Source organism: Leptodactylus fuscus, chromosome 6 (genome assembly GCF_031893055.1).
Source record: "Leptodactylus fuscus isolate aLepFus1 chromosome 6, aLepFus1.hap2, whole genome shotgun sequence".
NCBI lineage: Eukaryota > Metazoa > Chordata > Amphibia > Anura > Leptodactylidae > Leptodactylus > Leptodactylus fuscus.
In genome coordinates, this window is record NC_134270.1 from 21,945,354 (window position 1) to 21,970,148 (window position 24,795).

The following is a 24,795-nucleotide window of genomic DNA, read 5'->3' on the forward strand; positions in this document are numbered from 1 at the left end:
AATCAGACGGTTCTACCAAGACAGACTTCTATCTGCTGTATATGGTCAGGTCTAATGATCAGACAAGACTAATCCATCCTGCAGGGAGCTCGTATCAGTAACAGGGTTAAATGGCGTCTACACTACAATATGTTCTCCACAGGAAATCCCACAGAGAAGATGAGAGCAAAAATCAGCCGTTACAATGATCTCTGCGGGAAATCTCTTATCGGCATCTGACGCAGCGTTAATATCTTATTAACACTCAAGAGAACAGACCCGGAGAGAACTCCCACGGTGGAGACGAGAAAAGACGATGATCACAGATCAGGACTAAGAGACGGCGATCATAGCTGTAGATCAGGACTAAAGATGGCGAACAGAACTACGGATCAGGACTAAAAAACGGTGATCAGATCTACAGATCAGGACTAAGAGACGGCGATCATAGCTGTAGATCAGGACTAAGAGACGGCGAACAGAACTACGGATCAGGACTAAGAGACGGCGATCAGATCTACAGATCAGGACTAAGAGACGGCGAACAGAACTACGGATCAGGACTAAGACGGTGATCAGAACTACAGATCAGGACTAAGAGACGTCGATCAGATCTACAGATCAGGACTAAGAGACGTCGATCAGATCTACAGATCAGGACTAAGAGACGTCGATCAGATCTACAGATCAGGACTAAGAGACGGCGATCAGATCTACAGATCAGGACTAAGAGACGGCGATCAGATCTACAGATCAGGACTAAGACGGCGATCAGATCTAAAATCAGGACTAAGAGACGGCGATCAGATCTACAGATCAGGACTAAGAGACAGAGATCAGATCTACAGATCAGGACTAAGAGACGGAGATCAGATCTACAGATCAGGACTAAGAGACGGCAATCAGATCTACAGATCAGGACTAAGAGACGGAGATCAGATCTACAGATCAGGACTAAGACGGCGATGAGAACTGCAGATCAGGACTAAGAGACGGTGATCAGAACTACGGATCAGGACTAACACGTTGATTACAGCTGAAGGTATGGACTAACATGGCGATCACAGCTATAGATCAGAACTGAAAATCAGGATTAAGATGATAATCACATTAACAGATAAGACGAAGATTAGAGCCTCAGATCAGGACTAAAGAGACAATGATCACAACCACAGATCCAGACTAAAAGATGAGGAGCACAGAAACAGATCAGGACTAGAGATGAGCGAGTACTATTCGAAACTCCAGTTTCGAATAGCACGCACCCATAGTAATGAAAGGACGTAGCCGGCACGCAGGGGATTAAGTGGCCGCTTCACTTCGTTCTTATGGGTGCGTGCTATTTGAAACAACCATTTCGAATAGTACTCGCTCATCTTTAATCAGGACCAAAGGACGACAATCACACTTGCAAATCAGGACTAAGATGATGATCGTAGCCATGGATTAGGAGTAATAGACAGCTATCAGATCCGCAGATCAGGACTATGAGACTACTATAACAGCCACAGATCAGGACTAAGATCACAGCCACAGATCAGGACCAACATCACAGCCACAGATCAGGACCAACATCACAGCCACAGATCAGGACCAACATCACAGCAACAGATCAGGACCAACATCACAGCCACAGATCAGGACCAACATCACAGCCACAGATCAGGACTAACATCAAAGCCACAGATCAGGACTAACATCACAGTCACAGATCAGGACTAACATCACAGTCACAGATCAGGACTAACATCACAGCCACAGATCAGGACTAACATCACAGTACAGATCAGGACTAACATCACAGCCACAGATCAGGACTAACATCACAGCCACAGATCAGGACTAACATCAAAGCCACAGATCAGGACTTAGATGACTGTACAATATCGGTAGGAATGTTGTCTGTACAGACCTATGGATACATTTCGGACAAAACGGTTCCAAGAATTAATTGTTTCACTCCATAAAAATTCTGCTTAATGTAGTACAAAAACATTTAGAAACAATTCCTCCTCCCACATACAAAATGCTTTGCGTCTGTGGCTGATCTGGAGCACTTGACCACTAACCCCCATATGTCACATCCTAGGAGACTTACTGGAAGATCGCGGATAGTTCTGATATTACACCCTGTCACTTAGGATTAACAATCTCCGCATTTCCTGCTCAAATTAATTTTATTCACAATAATTTTGTGAAGAAGATGAAAGAAGAAATTCTGCAGAGGCGGCGAGATCACAGAAGAAAGCGGAGAACTAATGACTTCTGACCATTAACAAGATGGAGACGTATCTCTGAGGAAATGAGCGACAAGTATCAGGAGGGAAGACCATCAAATGTGACACTCACATATCTGTTCCCTCTCCCCCCTTCCCCGAAACACAGGAAGCTCTAGGAGCAGAATTATAGTAGTTATATACTTGTACATAGGGGCAGTATTATAGTAGTTATATTCTTGTACATAGGAGCAGTATTATAGTAGTTATATTCTTGTACATAGGGAGCAGTATTATAGTAGTTATATTCTTGTAAATAGGGAGCAGTATTATAGTAGTTATATTCTTGTACATAGGAGCAGTATTATAGTAGTTATATTCTTGTACATAGGAGCAGTATTATAGTAGTTATATTCTTGTACATAGGAGGTAGTATTATAGTAGTTATATTCTTGTAAATAGGGAGCAGTATTATAGTAGTTATATTCTTGTAAATAGGGAGCAGTATTATAGTAGTTATATTCTTGTACATAGGAGCAGTATTATAGTAGTTATATTCTTGTACATAGGAGCAGTATTATAGTAGTTATATTCTTGTACATAGGAGGTAGTATTACAGTAGTTATATTCTTGTACATAGGAGGCAGTATTATAGTAGTTATATTCTTGTACATAGGAGCAGTATTATAGTAGTTATATTCTTGTACATAGGAGCAGTATTATAGTAGTTATATTCTTGTACATAGGGAGCAGTATTATAGTAGTTATATTCTTGTACATAGGGAGCAGTATTATAGTAGTTATATTCTTGTACATAGGAGCAGTATTATAGTAGTTATATTCTTGTACATAGGGAGCAGTATTATAGTAGTTATATTCTAGTACCTAGGAGCAGTATTATAGTAGTTATATACTTGTACATAGGGGCAGTATTATAGTAGTTATATTCTTGTACATAGGAGCAGTATTATAGTAGTTATATTCTTGTACATAGGGAGCAGTATTATAGTAGTTATATTCTTGTAAATAGGGAGCAGTATTATAGTAGTTATATTCTTGTACATAGGAGCAGTATTATAGTAGTTATATTCTTGTACATAGGAGCAGTATTATAGTAGTTACATTCTTGTACATAGGGGCAGTATTATAGTACTTACTGTTTATACCCGAGTATAAGCCGACCCGAATATAAGCCGAGGCCCCTAATTTTACCACAAAAAACTGGGAAAACTTATTGACTCGAGTATAAGCCGAGGGGGGAAATGCAGCAGCTACTGGAAAATTTAAAAAATAAAAATGGTCAGAGTTTTTGGGTGCAGTAGATGCTGGGGAAGGGGAGGGGGTGTTTTGGTTGTCTGTCTGCCCCTTCCCAGAGCTTGAGGACTGAGTTTTTTTCCCCCCACTTGGATTTCAGCCTGGCTGAATATAGGGCATCTGCAGTGCTCCTATTAACCCCTCCCGACGGAACAGGAGCACTGCAGATACCCTATATTCAGTAGACCGGGCATTATTATATACTCTTCCTCTGTTCCGCTCTATGTTCTCTTTCACATTTTGTTGTTCTGATTCTTTCAGTTTTAGGCGCAGTCCCCGGTGACATGAGGTTAAGTAGAGGCCACAGATGCTGGAGCTCGGCGTTTCTGCGTTCTTCTCTACAGATCGGTGCACTGTCAGGATTCTCCGATGTTCCTGGGAGACGCCCGTGCTGAGCTGACATTATGAGCAGCTGTGCTGCAGCTGTGCCGGGCCCAAAACATCAGCGGAGCAAACATGTAAGCGGTCCAAATGATGGATGACGAGAGCGGACACGTGACACAGACAGCGCGCGTCCATAACAAGGACTGGAACTATCGGGGGCTCCTCAGCGGGATAAAGGAGCAATAAAATTCTGATCATCTAGAATTTCCAATAGTCTGGACCTCGCCGGGCCACAACGTGTAGAAATATTAGCCAGTGGACTGAATGACTTCATGAATCACGACGGATGCTCCGGATGGCTGCGCCCACTATGGCCGGAGATCTCATGGCCAGACCCAATATGGCTGCTGTCCGGTGATATTTACCGACACCCTACTGGGCCATCCCACACTGGGCAGTTTATGTTACGTGTGACTACATAAATATAGAATATATGTTACAGTGTGGAGAACTACAACTTCCAGCCACTTAGTGCCACAAAATGCTTTGCTCTAGGTTATACAAGCAGTGGTCATGTGATCTGCCTTCTAGGACTTCTAGTCCCACAGGCTCAGGGGTCTCTCCTGTTCTCTGAGGTCTGTAGATAAAAGTCCTGAAGAAACATGGCTGCCCTCCAGGTGACCGTCCCCCTCCCCCCCGATCCAGAGCCATCACCGAGGGGGACGCAACAGCAGATGCTTCTAATTACAATGAGAGTTATGTAAATATTTGGGTTTTTCCAAGATGTCCGAGACCGCTCCCCTGTCCTGAGGACACCGAGGAGATGGCAGGAGCGAGGGAAGTGGTACTGTGCACTGTCTATACTGTATAGACCATACAAGAGAAGTGGTACTGTGCACCGTCTATACTGTATAGAGCAGACAAGAGAAGTGGTACTGTGCACTGTCTATACTGTATAGAGAAGACAAGAGAAGTGGTACTGTGCACTGTCTATACTGTATAGACCAAACAAGAGAAGTGGTACTGTGCACTGTCTATACTGTATAGAGCGGACAAGAGAAGTGGTACTGTGCACTGTCTATACTGTATAGAGCAGACAAGAGAAGTGGTACTGTGCACTGTCTATACTGTATAGACCATACAAGAGAAGTGGTACTGTGCACCGTCTATACTGTATAGAGCGGACAAGAGAAGTGGTACTGTGCACTGTCTATACTGTATAGAGCAGACAAGAGAAGTGGTACTGTGCACTGTCTATACTGTATAGACCATACAAGAGAAGTGGTACTGTGCACCGTCTATACTGTATAGAGCGGACAAGAGAAGTGGTACTGTGCACTGTCTATACTGTATAGAGCAGACAAGAGAAGTGGTACTGTGCACTGTCTATACTGTATAGACCATACAAGAGAAGTGGTACTGTGCACCGTCTATACTGTATAGAGCAGACAAGAGAAGTGGTACTGTGCACTGTCTATACTGTATAGAGCGGACAAGAGAAGTGGTACTGTGCACTGTCTATACTGTATAGAGCGAACAAGAGAAGTGGTACTGTGCACTGTCTATATACACAGGGCAAGAGAAGTGGTACTGTGTAATGTGTATATATCCCCCCTATATACACTGTAAGAAACTGATGGGAGTGATAACAGAAAAGTCTTTTCTATGGTCTCTATGGACACTTCACAGAGGGGCGCCCGAATCTGATTATTAGTATACCCTGCTGCCAGGCAACAGAGAAGACGTCAGAGTCCGCTCCACAGTGCAGCATACAGGGGGTTAATCTCTCAGCTGTATAGTATAATAACATGTGATCCGCACACCGTATACTACAGTACAGCTATTCATCTATTACTACTGACTACCAGCCTGTATATCATGTCTGAGAGGTTGTCACAGCCCCGCCCCCTGATACTGATATAATATAATGACATGTCTGAGAGGTTGTCACAGCCCCGCCCACAGTCCCCGGCTGTAATAATAATAATAGCCTTGGCCATGTTCCCCCTGTATTCGGGGTGTGCTCTCTGTTTACCTTGTGAGTCAGTGACAGTTCTCGGTTCCTCCTATGATCTCATTCTTCACATATCCAGAGATTTCACAACAGCAGGAGAACAATTTCCTATTATTTCCTGCCCGGACATTTGTGCTTTTCTCTGGTGAGAGAAGAAATCCCCCCCCTCCCGAGAGGCTAACGATGGCTACTGCCCCCTATAGAAGGTAACTATAAATACCGTCCCCACCCCCCTATAAAGGGTAACTACTATCCCCCCCCCCCATAACAGAAGGTAAATGTAACTACTGCCCCCACCCTGGAGTGTAATAAATACATAATATCCATGTTGCCCCCAGAGACCTCCTTGCCCCCTTCCCAAACTATAACAAGGGGTCACATTTTGCTATGGATTCTCTTAAAGGGCCAGTCTAGTCTTGGGCTTCCACTTTCACCCTCTCTGCGGTCAGACAATAGAAAGAGCTGCCTGGAGACTGAAGCCCCCTCCCACCAGACCTCTTACTTCTCACGGCTGAAGGTTTGTTACAATTGTACAGTGTTTTGTACCTTTGTGACAAGTATCATCCAGGATTCCAGATAATTTGTAAGATGTATCTAACTGACTGTATCCAAGCTGTGGGCACTGTAGAGTTAAGCCATGGGGATGGTGGGAGATTCCTGCAGTGATTTGGGGTCGATACAGGACAGCAGCTGTATTTTCCTGGATCGGCACATGAGTGACCCCGAACCCCCCGCTGTAGCACAGGAAGGAGCGACTCCGCTCACATCTGCCGCTGACGTCAGGCCGAGCCAGGAGCGGGGGTCACAGGAGCGCTGTCATGTCCTGGCTATGTCAAGGGGTTAAAATGGGGCTCTAATGCCTCAACAGCAAAACAGAAGTCAACGGGGGCATCCACCTGTCTGGTTATTACAGACCGATGGACCAATACAAGTCAATGGGTCCAGTATTAAAGGGATTGTTCCATTATGGACACTTACTCTGTATCCACAGGACAGGGGATAAGTGTCCGATCACTAGGGAGCCTGATAGCGGAGCCCCCCAGTGATCAGGAAGACGGGGGGCTGAAGGCTCCTCTAAGGCCTCCTTGTGAATGGGGCACCAGTGAGCTTGTATAGCAGTGAATGAAGGCCCAACGCTGCCTTACGCTAAATTCACACTAGCATTTAGGTTTCCGTTCTTCGGAATGGCGTCTGCCGGGTTTCCGTACAGTTTCAGCCTGAAATTGGCAAGCACACAGCGCTAGTGAGACCGCAGCCTTAAAGGGGTTGTCCAGGATAAACTGTTTTGGGCAAGGAGGCTGTTAAAGGTGGAAAAAAAAAATCCACGCTCACAGGTCCCCGGAGTCCGGCATTACCCACCGCAGTCCAGTCCTGCTGCTCCCGGGGTCTTGTTCCGGTAAAGTCCACGCCACTCAGCGGCCTAAGAAAGTAACCAGGCCTCTTGTCACGTGCAGCAAGGACTCTCACCATAAGCAGCGCCCGAGCACCAGACCCCACTGGGAGACACTGGAGCATCAGGGACAGGCGAGTAGGGGTTAACTTTCCCTGACCTCCTCGCCAACAGCAGCTTATCCTGGACAACCCCTTTAAGCGCCATTTGTATTGGGTCTACTGTCTGCCTATGACGGTTCTTCTGTTTTTCAGATGTTATTCTTTTTTTATTCCGCTTTTAATGCGGAAAACAAATGCCTGAATTTTCATTGATCTTTTTTTCTAACCCTCTGATCCGTTTTTATCAGACGAACTCGGAAATCAGTTATAGACAGATCTATAGGTCTCTATAGGGTCCGCGCCAAAGCAAATAACGGTAGAACATGTCGATTATAGGAGATAGAAAATGGTCCAATAAAGCGGACATGTGAGTGGACTCCTTCACGCTGACTTGGTGTGAACACGGCCTTGCACAAGATACCGGACCTACAAGACACATTTTGGGGGAGATTTATCGTTCCCTCCATGTGCCAGTGGTGTAGAGGGATAATATTGTGGCACACATTGGGCAGTGCAAGGTCCTTTCTGACCCCAAACAGGCACCACAACCCCCTTTCTACGCTTCGCTCACCACATTGTATCGCTGTGGGCGGAGCCGAGCAGGGACGCCGCGGCCTGCTGTATTTATTATAACTCTGCGCCCGTCAGGCCTTTATTAATGAATCTGCTCCAATGTCCTTAATTCAACAGTCCACTGGAATAGTCACCCAGCTTTCCTGGAGCGCTGAATGACATAAGCTCAGGAGTGTGACTGCCAGGAGTCTGGGAAAGCTGGGTAAAAACCCTTGTAGTAAGAATGACAACGACAATGTCATAACTGGAAATGAATTGAGAAAATCCAACAGTGTCATTGCTGGGCAGCTATCAGCGGACAGGTCACACAGAAAGGTCTGCATGTCTGTGCAGTTCTCCTTACCACCATTAGATGGCGACGTCAGTTCTTTTTTTATACAACCCCAGCTGTGTCAATAGTTTCTAGAGGAGGATTGTGGCGGCACTGGCTGGTGTGCAAGAACCAAAGCAGAAGTCAGGACTGTGGCCCTCATACATAGGCTGTGGCCCTCACACTGAGGCTGGGCCCTTATACATGGACTTTGGCCTTCACACTGAGGCTGGGCCCTTATACATGGACTGTGGCCCTTATACATGGACTGTGGCCCTTAAACATGTGCTGTGGCCCTCATACATAGGCTGTGGCCCTCACACTGAGGCTGGGCTCTCATACGTGGACTGTGGCCCTCATACGTGGACTGTGGCCCTCATACGTGGACTGTGGCCCTCATACGTAGACTGTGGCCCTCATACGTAGACTGTGACCCTCATACGTAGACTGTGGCCCTCAAACTGAGACTGGGCCCTCATACATGGACTGTGGGCCTCACACATAGGCTGTGGCCCTCATACATGGGCTGTGGCCCTCACACTGAGGCTGGGCCCTCATACATGGGCTGTGGCCCTCATATATAGGCTGTGGCCCTCACACATGCTCACACACTTTTTTTAATCTCTGGCAACTGAGATATTACATGGAAATGTTATACTCCTTCTCTAAACTGGGCCCTACCACATGAGGTATATACTATACTACCGCCACACACAGTATCACAGACTAGGACCAAATAATGATAGAGAGAAGATTCCACATGTCCAGAAGAATCGTAGTCAGTGACTGGAGTGGTTTATGTCATCTGTCCTTTACCATCCACTACCCAAATTATATGCCCGTACATCTAGTGCAAGGCTAATACTATGTGCATACTACTAACATATGGTGTATAAAAATACTATACACTAATAAATATACCAGCCCACAGTGCACTAATAATAATAATGATACTCTGTGGGGCGGTATATTTATTAGTGCAGTGAGCGGTGGTATTATTAGTGCATTGTGGGTCGGTATTATTCTTAATGCGCTCTATAACTATTATTAATACACTGGAAATTATTACGGTAATAAGAGTGGATGAATAATACCGTTAGAGTACACTACAAATACGAATAATACCAACCCACAGTGCAATAATAATAATACCCCTCCACAACGCAATAATCATAGCACCATACAGTGCATTACTATAATACCACCACACAACGCATTAATACCAACACAAAGTGTATTCGTAATAATGCCGACACACAGCGCAATAACAATTACGGTATATGACCATACAGTGAATAATAATAATACTGCCACACAGTACATTAATAATAATAATGCGGCCAATCCACGGCTGCACTACCTGTGCTGTAATCCTCACTGTATATGTAAGGTTACGCTCTGTAAGCCACATTTTGGGACTATCCCTTTAAATGCCATGAGCCAGCACACTAGACGGTCCCTGGGACTGCGCACACACCGCCACATAAATCAGCAGGAAATTTCCGCAGGCCATTCGTAGCCCTTTAAAGCCGAGCGACCCCCACAGGGCCGAGCCACAAATGCTTCCTTTTCCTGTTTGTGGGAAATGTCTCCCCCATAATGACCCTGAGCAGAGAGAAGATAGAAGTCCAAATATCGCGGGTCACCCCCAGAGTCCCGCACTTAAAGGGGAACACCAACATCTTACTCTGCTGACCTCACACCATTAAATAATGACATCACAGAATTACAGATCCAGGTTAAAACATAAAGACTGGGAAGAGGCCGACTGTAGGACAGGTGAATACAATCTATTACTATCTGTTATCAGCCATGTCAGGAGGGGAGAGGCCGACTGTAGGACAGAGGAATACAATCTATTACTATCTGTTATCAGCCATGTCAGGGGGAGAGGCTGACTGTAGGACAGGTGAATACAATCTATTACTATCTATCTGTTATCAGCCATGTCAGGAGGGGAGAGGCTGACTGTAGGACAGGTGAATACAATCTATTACTATCTATCTGTTATCAGCCATGTCAGGAGGGGAGAGGCTGACTGTAGGAGAGGTGAATACAATCTATTACTATCTGTTATCAGCCATGTCAGGAGAGGAGAGGCTGAATGTAGGACAGGTGAATACAATCTATTACTATCTGTTATCAGCCATGTCAGGAGGGGAGAGGCCGACTGTAGGACAGGTGAATACAATCTATTACTCTCTGTTATCAGCCATGTCAGGAGAGGAGAGGCTGACTGTAGGACAGGTGAATACAATCTATTACTATCTGTTATCAGCCATGTCAGGAGAGGAGAGGCCGACTGTAGGAGAGGTGAATACAATCTATTACTATCTGTTATCAGCCATGTCAGGAGAGGAAAGGCTGACTGTAGGACAGGTGAATATAATCTATTACTATCTGTTATCAGCTGAGATATCCTTGGCCCTCTGATTCTCATGTACAGTATCTAGAGCTGAGCTCAGATTTTCCGGCCTCATGTAAGTGACTTTGGTCTCTAGTTCCTCCTAAGTCATCGAAAGGCAGAAGTAATGATTCTGGGCTCAGCGTGTGACGGTATCATCAGAGTGAAGAGGCTGAACGCGCCACCTCCACCATGACAGGCACAAGAAAAGGGAAGCTTCATCCTCCCAACCACAGAAGAGAAACCCTACTCATAGTGACAGCGGATTACCATGTATCACACAGCAAAGGCTTAGATACACAGCTCAGCAGACAGGATTACACACAATAGGATTAGATACAGTGACACGGCTGAAGTCAGACTCACTTTTACAGTGGCTCACAGTTCTAAGGCCACTAGGTGGCGTAATGTAAATTAATGTAATTGCATCTTCTTATGTAACCTCTGAAGATAGATCTGTCTCTGATGGGGGGCGCTACTGGACACTTATAGTAATATGACATAACCTTTGCATATAACAAGCCTCCATAATAGAAGGCGATAGCGTTTAGGACTCTTCTACAAATTCTTGAGATATTTGCACTTTTCAGATCCTTCCTGTTGTATCCATTGTTTTGCTTCCACCCTGGCGTCCTGTCCTTCTCTGGGACGGAGGAGATTCCTCTGCTGGGGGTCAATTATCTATGTCTGTCGGGTGTGACATCTAAATGGCTTATATGTGCTGGGGATCAAGGGGGCTCAGGGAAGTCACCTCTAAACAGCGTGGTCAGCCACCATGGTCATACCTCACTATCTGCCCAACCAAAAATACTGACAACTACTCGATACGCCATGTGCAAAGTGTTTGTTGTAAGCAAGCCCTGCCCACAAACAGTAGCCACACCCCTTGGATGAGGGAGTTCAGCCACTGCACCCCACATTTTTGTATTTGGGGAAACACGTCTTTATAGAAGATCTCCACATCCACCTACAAGCCATTCATTTCCAGTCTGGGCCATTGTTTCCGTGGACCTCCCCATCATTGATTGAATGGGGCCATGGCAGCACAGTACCACCATTATACCAGCTGTGCGGTTCAATCACGGCCAGGGGCCCACACACAGTAGTATATAAGGGGCCTAAAGATGAGAACAGTTACTAGGACAATCTTCCAGGAAGACTCCTACAGGACCTGTGTGTGGTAACATCACCTTGGAGTGGAGGTGCCCTTTAAGTTTTGCATTCATGAAGAAAATTCCAACTAACCCAAGCTTAATAAATATATCACACTAGACCTACCACGTGCACCGCTAGTGTAACACTGATATCCCCCATACAACCCCCACCACTGCCAAAAATATAGATAAAACGGCCCCAAGTGATTCATCCCACAAACAATCATCTCTGTGTAATATAAAATGTTGGCAGCGAAGGTTTGTTGTTCATTTTATTTTGAGGAAAATGTGTTTTGGAGGTCATGGCTGTCAGCAAATATGAGAGCGAGAGAGAGAGAGAGAGAAAAAAAGAGAGGGCGTGAGAGAGACACAAAGAGAGGGAGCGAGAGCGAGAGAAAAGAAAAAAGAGAGGGAGCGAGAGAGAGAGAAAGAAGAAAAAAGAGAGGGAGTGAGAGAGACACAAAGAGTGAGTGAGAGGGAAAGAGAAAGAAAGAAAGAAAGAAAGAAAGAAAGAAAGAAAGAAAGAAAGAAAGAAAGAAAGAAAGAAAGAAAGAAAATCATGAAATACTGAAAAGAAAGAGAAAAAAAAAGAATCCACTGGGAAGAGTATTAGAATATAACTACTATAATACTGCTCCTATGTACAAGAATATAACTACTATAATACTGCTCCTATGTACAAGAATATAACTACTATAATACTGCTCCTATGTACAAGAATACAACTACTATAATACTACCTCCTATGTACAAGAATATAACTACTATAATACTGCTCCTATGTACAAGAATATAACTACTATAATACTACTCCTATGTACTAGAATATAACTACTATAATACTGCTCCTATGTACAAGAATATAACTATGTACAAGAATATAACTACTATAATACTGCTCCTATGTACAAGAATATAACTACTATAATACTGCTCCTATGTACAAGAATATAACTACTATAATATTGCTCCTATGTACAAGAATATAACTACTATAATACTGCTCTTATGTACAAGAATATAACTACTATAATACTGCTCCTATGTACAAGAATATAACTACTATAATACTACCCTTGTACAAGAATATAACTATGTACAAGAATATAACTACTATAATACTACCCCCTATGTACAAGGATATAACTACTATAATACTGCTCCTATGTACAAAAATATAACTACTATAATACTACCCCCTATGTACAAGAATATAACTACTATAATACTGCTCCTATGTACAAGAATATAACTACTATAATACTACTCCTATGTACAAGAATATAACTACCATAATACTGCTCCTATGTACAAGAATATAACTACTATAATACTTTCAGATACGTATAAGAATATAACTACTATAATACTACTCCTATGTACAAGAATATAACTACTATAATACTGCTCCTATGTACAAGAATATAACTACTATAATACTACTCCTATGTACAAGAATATAACTACTATAATACTGCTCCTATGTATAAGAATATAACTACTATAATACTGCTCCTATGTATAAGAATATAACTACTATAATACTGCTCCTATGTATAAGAATATAACTACTATAATACTGCACCTATGTACAAGAATATAGCTACTATAATACTGCCCCCTATGTACAAGAATATAACTACTATAATACTACTCCTATGTACAAGAATATAACTACTATAATACTGCTCCTATGTACAAGAATATAACTACTATAATACTACTCCTATGTACAAGAATATAACTACTATAATACTGCTCCTATGTACAAGAATATAACTACTATAATACTACTCCTATGTACAAGAATATAACTACTATAATACTGCTCCTATGTATAAGAATATAACTACTATAATACTGCTCCTATGTATAAGAATATAACTACTATAATACTGCTCCTATGTACAAGAATATAACTACTATAATACTGCTCCTATGTACAAGAATATAGCTACTATAATACTGCTCCTATGTACAAGAATATAACTACTATAATACTGGGGGATATAATTCTTCTTACTGATACAGTATAAGTGTCCATCACTAGTTATACAGTATTTTCTGAGCAGACAGATCAGTATTTTTCTATATTTTTTACATTTATCTGAAGCTGTGAGACATTTTACAGACCTTCTCTTGTTATCTGACAGCCTTCACGTGTTCTCTCCTGTTAGCCCGCCACGCACACGGTGATGAGGGACTTATTGTTACAGACTTGTTCCTTGTCCTCTTATCTGTTCCGGGACGTTTGGCATTTTTCTGCAGGAATTCCTTTGGTGCCCGTCCAGTCTCTGCGCCCTCCTCCTCTCCTCTGGGACATTTGCCCAGGGCCTTGTGGCAGATAACACCGAATAGTCAAGCAATAATCCAGTCCAGTGAAAGTTGGCATTGCTGAGGTTATTGGAGGACACAATATTAACATGACGCCATCACAACAATTAATAGGAGGTTAATTGACAGATATAATCTTCAATGGTTCGTCAAGGGTTAAGGAAAACCATCAAACACGCGGTTAAGAAAAAAATATGTAATAGCATCCTCACATTTTATAGCGTATCCAGAAATAACTGGTAAACAGTTAATGTGCTCAGTTGGTGAGTGCTACAAGGGCAATGTGCTTTTGAGTTCCTCAGGGGCGGGGCTATGATACTCAGATCTGAAATCCCATGGACTAGATAGTCAACTGTGGTCATAAAGGAACTTTAAGTAGGGTAGATTGACCATGTGACCCACAGCAAAGGGCAATAGGCAGAACACAAGATTTTGGAAACCGAGAAGCTATATAGGCTCCTCCCCTTTTACCCATTATGGATGATAGGCCCCTGCAGAGAGTCTACAGATCTAGGCGGGAATGGAGCAGTTTTACTCTATGACAGCTGTTAACCTTGTACATTGGTCGACCAGAACACTCAGTGACTTTCAACTTTTTGGATTTTTTTGACATGGAGTCGTGTGTGTGTGTGTGTGTGTGTGTGTGTGTGTGTGTGTGTAGGGGGGGTGGGCGGGTTATACTTTCTATAGCTACCCTTTGATGTTACGTTTCGTTTCTGCTTTTTTGCTACACTGTCTAATTACACTTGGACGCTGTTCCGACTCAGAAGACGCGCTCCTTTATTTTACATACCACAGACTTACGTGCCAAACTTTTTGAATGTTTTCCAAGCAGCTTGTAAGCAGCCGGCTCGCCCTCCAGTGTCCCGAAACTGCACTGGATGACTCACACACCTCATGGATCACTATATCCCCATCTTCCAAGGGTTACGCAAAGTTATCAGTGGCATACAGCGGGTTAAATCTTGCCGTGATCCGTGTCGTGGCGCAAATACAAGACACGCGACGGCCAAGACAAACAGACATAAGCACAGAACATGATACGGCTCTTTACTACTGGAGACAGCTGATAATGCAGAATGTACTGTAAACAGTATGGAGATCAGAGGCTTAGATACCCCAAGCCTTCAGAAGTATCGCACATGATGGGCTTGGATACAGCACTGCACACATTAGTCTTACTGTAGGTGCATGAATGTCTTCAGGAAGACTACTACTCCTATCCTCACAACCAGATAAGTCACTGTAGTATCTGATTTCATTAGGAATGTATCCGAGCTTTCCACATGACATTTGGCCCCCGGAGCGCAGTCTCTGTGCACAGTGCTGTATTTTCCCATGTAGAGGAGGAGCAGGGGGTGACGTGCTCTGTGAGTGCAGCCAAGACTTGTACTGAGCTCATCCCTGTATTCCCATCCCCCAGGGCGGGCACAGCCCAATTACCAGTAATTTGTCTCGGTCTCATTACTTATTCTTTTGTAATGGGTGGATGGTTATAAATTAGAGCGTTAATTAATGATGGGGCGGGTCAGGATCGGGGATCACACTGAACCTGACTGACAGCGATTTGGTAATATTCTGTATCCAGCTCTGCGATGACAATGGTATCCGATCGGCTAATTCATTCTGCACATACAAGTTCCTACCAGATTAGGATGTGACCAGTCAAACTGCACCTAGTAAGCACCCAACACACACTCCAGGAGGGCCAACAAGCAGTAAAGCTGGCCACAAAACTGCTATGGCTCCTGAGGGGCGGGGCCAGGCTACTCCTTTTATAAGCAAGGATTCACAGTCATTTAATCCAGCCTTGTAAATCCCCCTATCTACTACAGATTGCTCAGCTTAAGTATACAACAGTGCACGGCCTATACCTAGGACCTTACGAGACCTCGCACCTTTCATAGTAGTGGAACAGAGGGCACTAATCACAACCCCTCCCCAAATAGTGGAACAGAGGGCACTAATCTCATCCCCTCAACCAAATAGTGAAACAGAACACATTATACACAACCAATCCCCAAAATAGTGAAAAAGAGGGCACTAATCACAACCACACCCCCAAGTAGTGGAACAGAGGGCACTAATCATAACCCCTCCCCAAATAGTGGAACAGAGGGCACTATAGACAACCATTCCCCCAAATACTGAAACAAAGGGCACTAATCACAACCCCATCACCAAGTAGTGGAACAGAGGGCACTAATCACAACCCCTCCCCAAATAGTGAAACAGAGGGCACTAATCAAAACCCCACCCACAAGTAATGAAACAGAGGTGCACTAATCTCATCCCTCCCCAAATAGTGAAACAGAGGGCACTAATCTCAACCTCTCCCCAAATAGTGAAACAAAGGGCACTAATCTCAACCCCACTTACAAGTAGTGAAACAGAGGGCACTAATCACAACCCCTCCCCAAATAGTGAAATAGAGAGCACTAATCACAACCCCTCCCCAAATAGTGAAATAGAGGGCACTAATCAAAACCCCTCCCCAAATAGTGAAATAGAGAGCACTAATCAAAACCCCTCCCCAAATAGTGAAATAGAGGGCACTAATCTCATCCCCTCCCCCAAATAGTGAAACAGAGGGCACTAATCACAACCCCTCCCCAAATAGTGAAAAAGTGGGCACTAATCACAATCACACCCACAAAGTAGGGGAACAGAGGGCACAACCCCTTCCCAAAGTAACAATGTGACCTAAGGTTTAACCGGAAACTTGTAGGCCCCAAAATCTATAATAGCCCCCCCCATCTACCTTGTGCCAGTTAGAACAATGCTCTACTTTATGTGGTAGAAGGACCTATGGGTCTCCCTCAGGGTCCAGTGCGGATAGTGACCACTATTACTGCACTCCACTATAGCTATGCCCCTGGCTGGGACTTTATTGTGACACAATGTTAGAGAGAGTGAAACAGGAAGTGACATCAGTAGCTCCACCCCTGCTTAGCTGAACGACACACCCCAGCTTTAAATCACTGATATATGAACGTGTAGGGTAGGAATTTGAGGTTTTGTCTTAAAGTCATCATCCCTTCATTTTCAGGTGCCCCACTGTAACTTTTGCGATTGATCCCGATCTGCCTTCACCCACATTTGTATGTTGTGAGTAGGAGCCTTCTATTGGAAGATCTTACATATAGCGTTGCAGTCTCCGCCATGTGGTGGGGCTGCGGTTTATAGACAGTTTGTGGTATATTACAGCAGGTTGTTTGGGGGGTGAGTCAGAATATCTGGATTTATTTCTCAGAACATGATGATTGTACCGTGTTTATCAATTGTCAGTCGTGGGCTGTGGCTGTAGGTGCGGGGAGGGATGTGTCACCCGCTTGCTCTGGGGGAAGCGCATCATCACTCAAGGACAGTGCAGGAATATTACATAAGTATAAGATGTAACAAAGGGAATGGAAAAGGCTGTGACATAGTAAAGGATTGTGGAGGTTGCTAAGAGATATCAGAGGATTGGTAACATTGTGTACCTGTGTGAATATGGACACTCCACAGTACCACTTCTCTCCTCCTGTATACAGACAGTGCACAGTACCACTTCTCTCCTCCTGTATACAGACACTGCACAGTACCACTTCTCTCCTCCTGTATACAGACAGTGCACAGTACCACTTCTCTGCTCCTGTATATAGACAGTGCACAGTACCACTTCTCTCCTCCTGTATACAGACAGTGCACAGTACCACTTCTCTGCTCCTGTATACAGACAGTGCACAGTACCACTTCTCTCCTCTTGTATATAGATAGTGCTCAGTACCACTTCTCTCCTCCTGTATACAGACAGTGCACAGTACCACTTCTCTCCTCCTGTATACAGACACTGCACAGTACCACTTCTCTCCTCCTGTATACAGACAGTGCACAGTACCACTTCTCTCCTCCTGTATACAGACAGTGCACAGTACCACTTCTCTCCTCTTGTATATAGATAGTGCTCAGTACCACTTCTCTCCTCTTGTATATACATAGTGATCAGTACCACGTCTCTCCTCCTGTATAAGACAGTGCACAGTACCACTTCTCTGCTCCTGTATACAGACAGTGCACAGTACCACTTCTCTCCTCCTGTATACAGACAGTGCACAGTACCACTTCTCTCCTCCTGTATACAGACACTGCACAGTACCACTTCTCTCCTCCTGTATACAGACAGTGCACAGTACCACTTCTCTCCTCCTGTATACAGACACTGCACAGTACCACTTCTCTCCTCCTGTATACAGACAGTGCACAGTACCACTTCTCTCCTCTTGTATATAGATAGTGCTCAGTACCACTTCTCTCCTCCTTGTATACATGGGCAATGCACAGTACCACTTCTCTCCTCCTATATACAGACAGTACACAGTACCACTTCTCTCCTCATTTTAGATTTCCTGAGAGCGGCAGCCCAACATGGGGTTAATGCAGGACTCCGCCCCCACGGATTTTAATGAAACTGTAAATATTTTAATTAACACGAATGTTCTTTGAAGTGAAAATTGTGACTTGTAAGAGCCGAGATCTGCGCCGTATCAATGGAAGACGGCAAATCCTACAAGACGGCCCCGAATACTGAAGAGCAAAAGGGGCTTTGATCTCCGAAAATCCGAGAGCCATGTGACCTGTGCAAAAATTATAGGCAGAGATATCAAGTACATGGAGGAGGTAATGTATCTAATCCAAGAGCACTGGGCTCAGACATGTTAGGGTTAGATACACAGATCAGCAGACAGTATCACACGTTAGGATTAGATACACAGCTCAGCAGACAGTATCACACATGATAGGATTAGATACACAGCTCAGCAGACAGTATCACACAGGATAGGATTAGATACACAGCTCAGCAGACAGTATCACACAGGATAGGATTAGATACACAGCTCAGCAGTCAGTATCACACATGATAGGATTAGATACAGCTCAGCAGACAGTATCACACATGATAGGATTAGATACACAGCTCAGCAGACAGTATCACACAGGATAAGATTAGATACACAGCTCAGCAGACAGTATCACACATGATAGGCTTAGATACACAGCTCAGCAGACAGTATCACACATGATAGGATTAGATACAGCTCAGCAGACAGTATCACACATGATAGGATTAGATACACAGCTCAGCAGTCAGTATCACACATGATAGGATTAGATACACAGCTCAGCAGACAGTATCACACATGATAGGATTAGATACACAGCTCAGCAGGCAGTATCACACATGATAGGATTAGATACACAGCTCAGCAGTCAGTATCACACAGGATAGGATTAGATACACAGCTCAGCAGACACTATCACACATGATACTTCGTGCCAGTGTCTGGGTCTATGAGCTTAAGGGTTAACACTGTGCCCGTGTATGCCCCTCCCCCACCCTGGGCACACACTGGCATTGCCCGCGCTCCCCAGCACAGAGGAATGTGAAATATTCTGTTATGGACAAAAGAGGAAATTGGTTACTGGGGGGGGAGGAAAAAAAATCCTATATCTTATATAACCATCAACAAACCTGCCTATAACAACAGGGGAGACCAGCCAATCAGGAGGCCAGAAGAAGACAGCCCTGCCCACCTGGATTTAGAGCTCTGCAGGGGCGTGTCTCGTGACTACAGATGGGAGGAGCATGTTTGAGAAGTCATTGCCCTCCACAATGCAGGCTTAGACTTGTCTCCGGTCCCATAAGCGTCTTCTCACATTTGCCGCCGTTCTGATGATTATTCACTTAGCGTTCGTGTTAGAAGTCTCAGGACATTATTATCACCTTCGCTTTTCCTAAAAATAGCGTTTTCCGACACGTCGCCATTCTCACTTCCCAGCCTGTGAAAAGCGCCATTATACAGAATTAGACCAAGGACGCACTTTATTCGAGAGGATTATTAACCCCCGTCAACAGGAAAGATCAGAACCACCGCGCCAAACCTGCTGCTCTCTGGGTCTTGTCCACTCCTGCATATACTATAAAGCACACTATGGCCGCATACACCATGTGACCCATTCCTGAATATCTCAGCGAGGCCTGAAGGTGACCGGAAAAAAAATATCATGGCTTGTGTTTTCTCGATAAATCGTAATAATTTCATCATTACACTAAAGGGTTAATCCAAGCAGAGAATATAATCAGGTTTTATATAGAGGATGATTCACACTAAGCCCAGGAATAAACCTGACAATGGCGTATTATAGGGATATAAACATGGCCGCCTCACCCCGTGACTCAAAAATGTACTGTGTGCTCAGACGTCTGTACAGACGCGAGGGTGTCGAAAATTTCGGACAAATTATATGTAACACACACACACACATATATATATATATATATATATATATATATATATATATATATATATATATATATATATATATATATGGCCGTCTCATCCATGACAGGAGCCGATTCACATTTATGACGGCCGCCGCCTCCGCTTACGCTGAACTGATAATTATCTATTAATCATGTGACTTTATTATCCTTCATCTTCACTGTGCGATTTACAAGACCATAAACGTAACGTACGACTCCACACTGACCATATATAATAGACAGAGAGGAGGAGCCGCACATCAGCCAGCACGGATGATATACAGTCACTGACAATATACTGCACATACATCACTGGCAAGTAATAAAGCAACGCACCAGTCAGCGAGTGATAATACACAGCAATGTCCCGAGACACAGGCCTATACACAATACATAGAGAAGACAACTTGGGAAAGATATATACTGGGGAGGGGGGAGATATATACTGGAGAGGGGAAGAGTCATCAATCCCTTCTAACCAATTGTCTGGCATAGAGAGATGATATTGTGATGCAAGGTCCATTCTTGCGCCAAATGTACCGAAATCCCCATTATGTGCCTCACTCACCACATTATGTGAATTGGGACAGAGCGGGGAAGGGAGTGGGGAGGGGCAGAGACACCTCAGCCCCTTAGATTCATTATAACTCACCAGTTCTCAGGGGCGTGTTATAATGGGATTATATGCAAGTGCCCAACTGGTGCACAGGAGTGCAAGAGATTTATGAAGAGGCCTCTATGTATGAAACACCAGTCTTAATAAAACTACAATGTGTACTATAATACTACCTCCTATGTACAAGAATATAACTACTATAATACTGCTCCTATGTACAAGAATATAACTACTATTACACTGCTCCTATGTACAAGAATATAACTACTATAATACTACATCCTATGCACAAGAATATAACTGCTATAATACTGCTCCTATGTAGAAGAGAATAACTACTAGAATACTACCTCCTATGTACAATATAACTACTATAATACTACTCCTATGTACAAGAATATAACTACTATAATACTACCTCCTATGTACAAGAATATAACTACTATAATACTACTCCTATGTACAAGAATATAACTACTATAATACTGCCCCTATGTACAAGAATATAACTACTATAATACTGCCCCTATGTACAAGAATATAACTACATAATACTGCTCCTATGTACAAGCATATAACTACTATAATACTGCCCCCTATGTACAAGAATATAACTACTATAATACTGCTCCTATGTACAAGAATATAACTACTATAATACTGCTCCTATGTACAGGAATATAACTACTATAATACTGCTCCAATGTACAAGAATATAACTACTATAATACTGCTCCTATGTACAAGAATATAACTACTATAATACTGCTCCTATGTACAAGAATATAACTACTATAATACTGCTCCTATGTACAGGAATATAACTACTATAATACTGCTACAATGTACAAGAATATAACTACTATAATACTGCTCCTATGTACAAGAATATAACTACTATAATACTGCTCCTATGTACAAGAATATAACTACTATAATACTACTCCTATGTACAAGAATATAACTACTATAATACTGCTCCTATGTACAAGAATATAACTACTATAATACTGCTCCTATGTACAAGAATATAACTACTATAATACTACTCCTATGTACAAGAATATAACTACTATAATACTGCTCCTATGTACAAGAATATAACTACTATAATACTGCTCCTATGTACAAGAATATAACTACTATAATACTGCTCCTATGTACAGGAATATAACTACTATAATACTGCTCCTATGTACAAGAATATAACTACTATAATACTACCTCCTATGTACAAGAATATAACTACTATAATACTGCTCCTATGTACAAGAATATAACTACTATAATACTGCCTTATGTACAAGAATATAACTACTATAATACTGCTCCTATGTACAGGAATATAACTACTATAATACTGCTCCTATGTACAAGAATATAACTACTATAATACTGCTCCTATGTACAAGAATATAACTACTATAATACTGCTCCTATGTACAAGAATATAACTACTATAATACTGCTCCTATGTACAGGAATATAACTACTATAATACTGCTCCTATGTACAAGAATATAACTACTATAATACTGCTCCTATGTACAAGAATATAACTACTATAATACTACCTCCTATGTACAAGAATATAACTACTATAATACTGCCCCTATGTACAAGAATATAACTCCTATAATACTGCCCCCTACGGACAGCTCTGGACATGCCATGTATGATGTATATGGAGGTGACATGCCGCTCCTGGTACACAGTAATAGTCACAGCTCAGCCTGTCCTGACCGGAGAGCGGCTCATTGTTCAGTGACGCAGCAGCCGCTCACAATGCCACAGTTCATGCTGGTGACAATTGTCACACACAATTACACAATGACTCCGCACTGCCAGGGTCCGGTCAGCAGATCAGCGCCGCTGCCAAGTCAACAATAGGATGATCCGTGAGGCCACAACCCAAAACTCAGGACAATTCATGAAAACGGAGACCTGTGACCTCAGATGATTCATCCCTGGTCCAGCCATCAGGAGGTCGAGGGGTGCAATGTTCTGCGGATCTCTAGAGAGATCAGAGGTGTAATAACCTGCAGCGTATATCACTACGTATCTGTCAGTATGTCGGGCTCCTACAACTTGACGTTCCGTTTAGTGATGTCACATGACAACTTTCCCCCATGCACGTGCCACATAGTGGTTGTGTACAGTTGATGGCGATGACATGACGTCAGGAGTTCAGGCGACATTATGGTGGATTATTCGATGTTCAGCGCTCTCGGGTGCACCTGAACGCCAGCGATCATCACGTCATTACTCCGATCCAAAACATCTGCTCCAACTCTCTGCACCACCTGGTGGCCAAACAGCTGCAATAACAGCCATAGTAGCCAAATAGTGATGCTCAGGGCACTACAAATCCCAGCAATTTAGAAGCAGATGACAGATCGCTTTACTGAGACCAGATGGATCTGGTCGGAGCACAAATACATATGTATGTATACAGCTTCAGAACTGCTGGGAGTTGTAGTGCCACAAGAGCCACATTAAACAATAAAATACAAACAAGAATAACATAATTCACAGCTGTGCGGCCGCCTCCTGACATGGGGCTCTATGAGGTGCAGGACCTGCACATGTACAGACCACTGAGCTTGGATGGACATGGTGGAAAGTTCCAGTCAATAAACTGAGCTTCGGAGCTGCTGGGATTTGTAGTACCACATCAGACGCATACACCAAAAATATAGTTCTATAAACATAACTAGCAGCATCAAGTGGCCGCCTCCTGGCATTGGGCTACCCGAGGTGCAGGACCTGCATGTACTGTATATAGACCATATAACCCATGCAGGACCTGCACGTATATAGACCATATAACCGGACTGCACAGATTTCGATACAAGCACAAAGCCTTAAATCCTGTCAGGTTACCCCCAATATAAAATAACCAGAATGATCAGAGCTGTGCGGCCGCCTCCTGACACCGGGCTCCCCGAGGTGCAGGACCTGCACTTATGTGTAATCTCACAACTTTAGATACAACCAGAAAGCGAATGTCGCGTTACCCCAGATCAGCTCTGCCCAGTATTAACATGGTGTTCCTCCTACCTGCTGACTGGTGAGGACGGGGGACCCTAGCAATCAGACTGGGGACACAATCCACAACCCCCTGCATAAGAGGACCCCACATCCTCACACCTGTTAACATTCCCCATGACAACACTTCTGGTCTCCCAGCTAAGGGACCACTGAACAGGTGAGTGCGGAGCGCCCCCCTTACCTCCAGGATCTGCACGTAGCTGGCAGGGAACCATCCTCGCAGGCCATCCTTCTCGCCCTCCCACCAGCCTCCATCCAGCACCTGCAGCACAGTGATCACCTCCCCGGCCTCAAACTTCAGTCCTTGTTGGTGCTGGTCTCCAGAGAAAGCGTAGAGGCTCCTGCACAGGGCTCCAGACATGACAGCCAGGGATGCAGGAGAGGAGCAGAGACCCCCCTGCTGCCCACTCAAGGCAGGATCAGCTGTGGAGCTCCTGAGGAGGGGGGGTTAACCCTTCATGGTGTGCAGTGTGGCTCTACAGCCCAAACCTTGTAAGATCCAGGACAGGACTGGGAGCAGCAGAGTTGTCTCCAGCAGCAGCAGCAGCACAGCCTAGGACTGGGAGGGAGCAGAGTGTGAACAAGCCCTATACTATACTGAGGCACAGCCCACAGCAGGAGGAGCGGGGATACATACGGTAGAATCACACAGCACAGGATTAGATACATCGGACATATCACAGCAGGAGGAGCTGGGATACATAGTATCAC

General features: G+C 43.8%; 1 protein-coding gene across 3 annotated transcripts in view; it reads right to left on the bottom strand.

The window, feature by feature from the left end:
• GAS7 (growth arrest specific 7) overlaps positions 1–24,591 on the bottom strand; it is a 118,041-nt gene extending 93,450 nt beyond the window's left edge. The window contains exon 1 of one of the 3 annotated variants that reach the window (XM_075279514.1): positions 24,266–24,591. In XM_075279514.1, the coding sequence (XP_075135615.1) occupies positions 24,266–24,445 (180 nt within the window). In that variant the 5' untranslated portion in view covers positions 24,446–24,591. The remainder of the gene's footprint in view (positions 1–24,265) is intronic. The other 2 variants (XM_075279513.1, XM_075279515.1) reach the window with 2 other exon arrangements.
• Between the last annotated feature and the right edge of the window lie 204 nt (positions 24,592–24,795).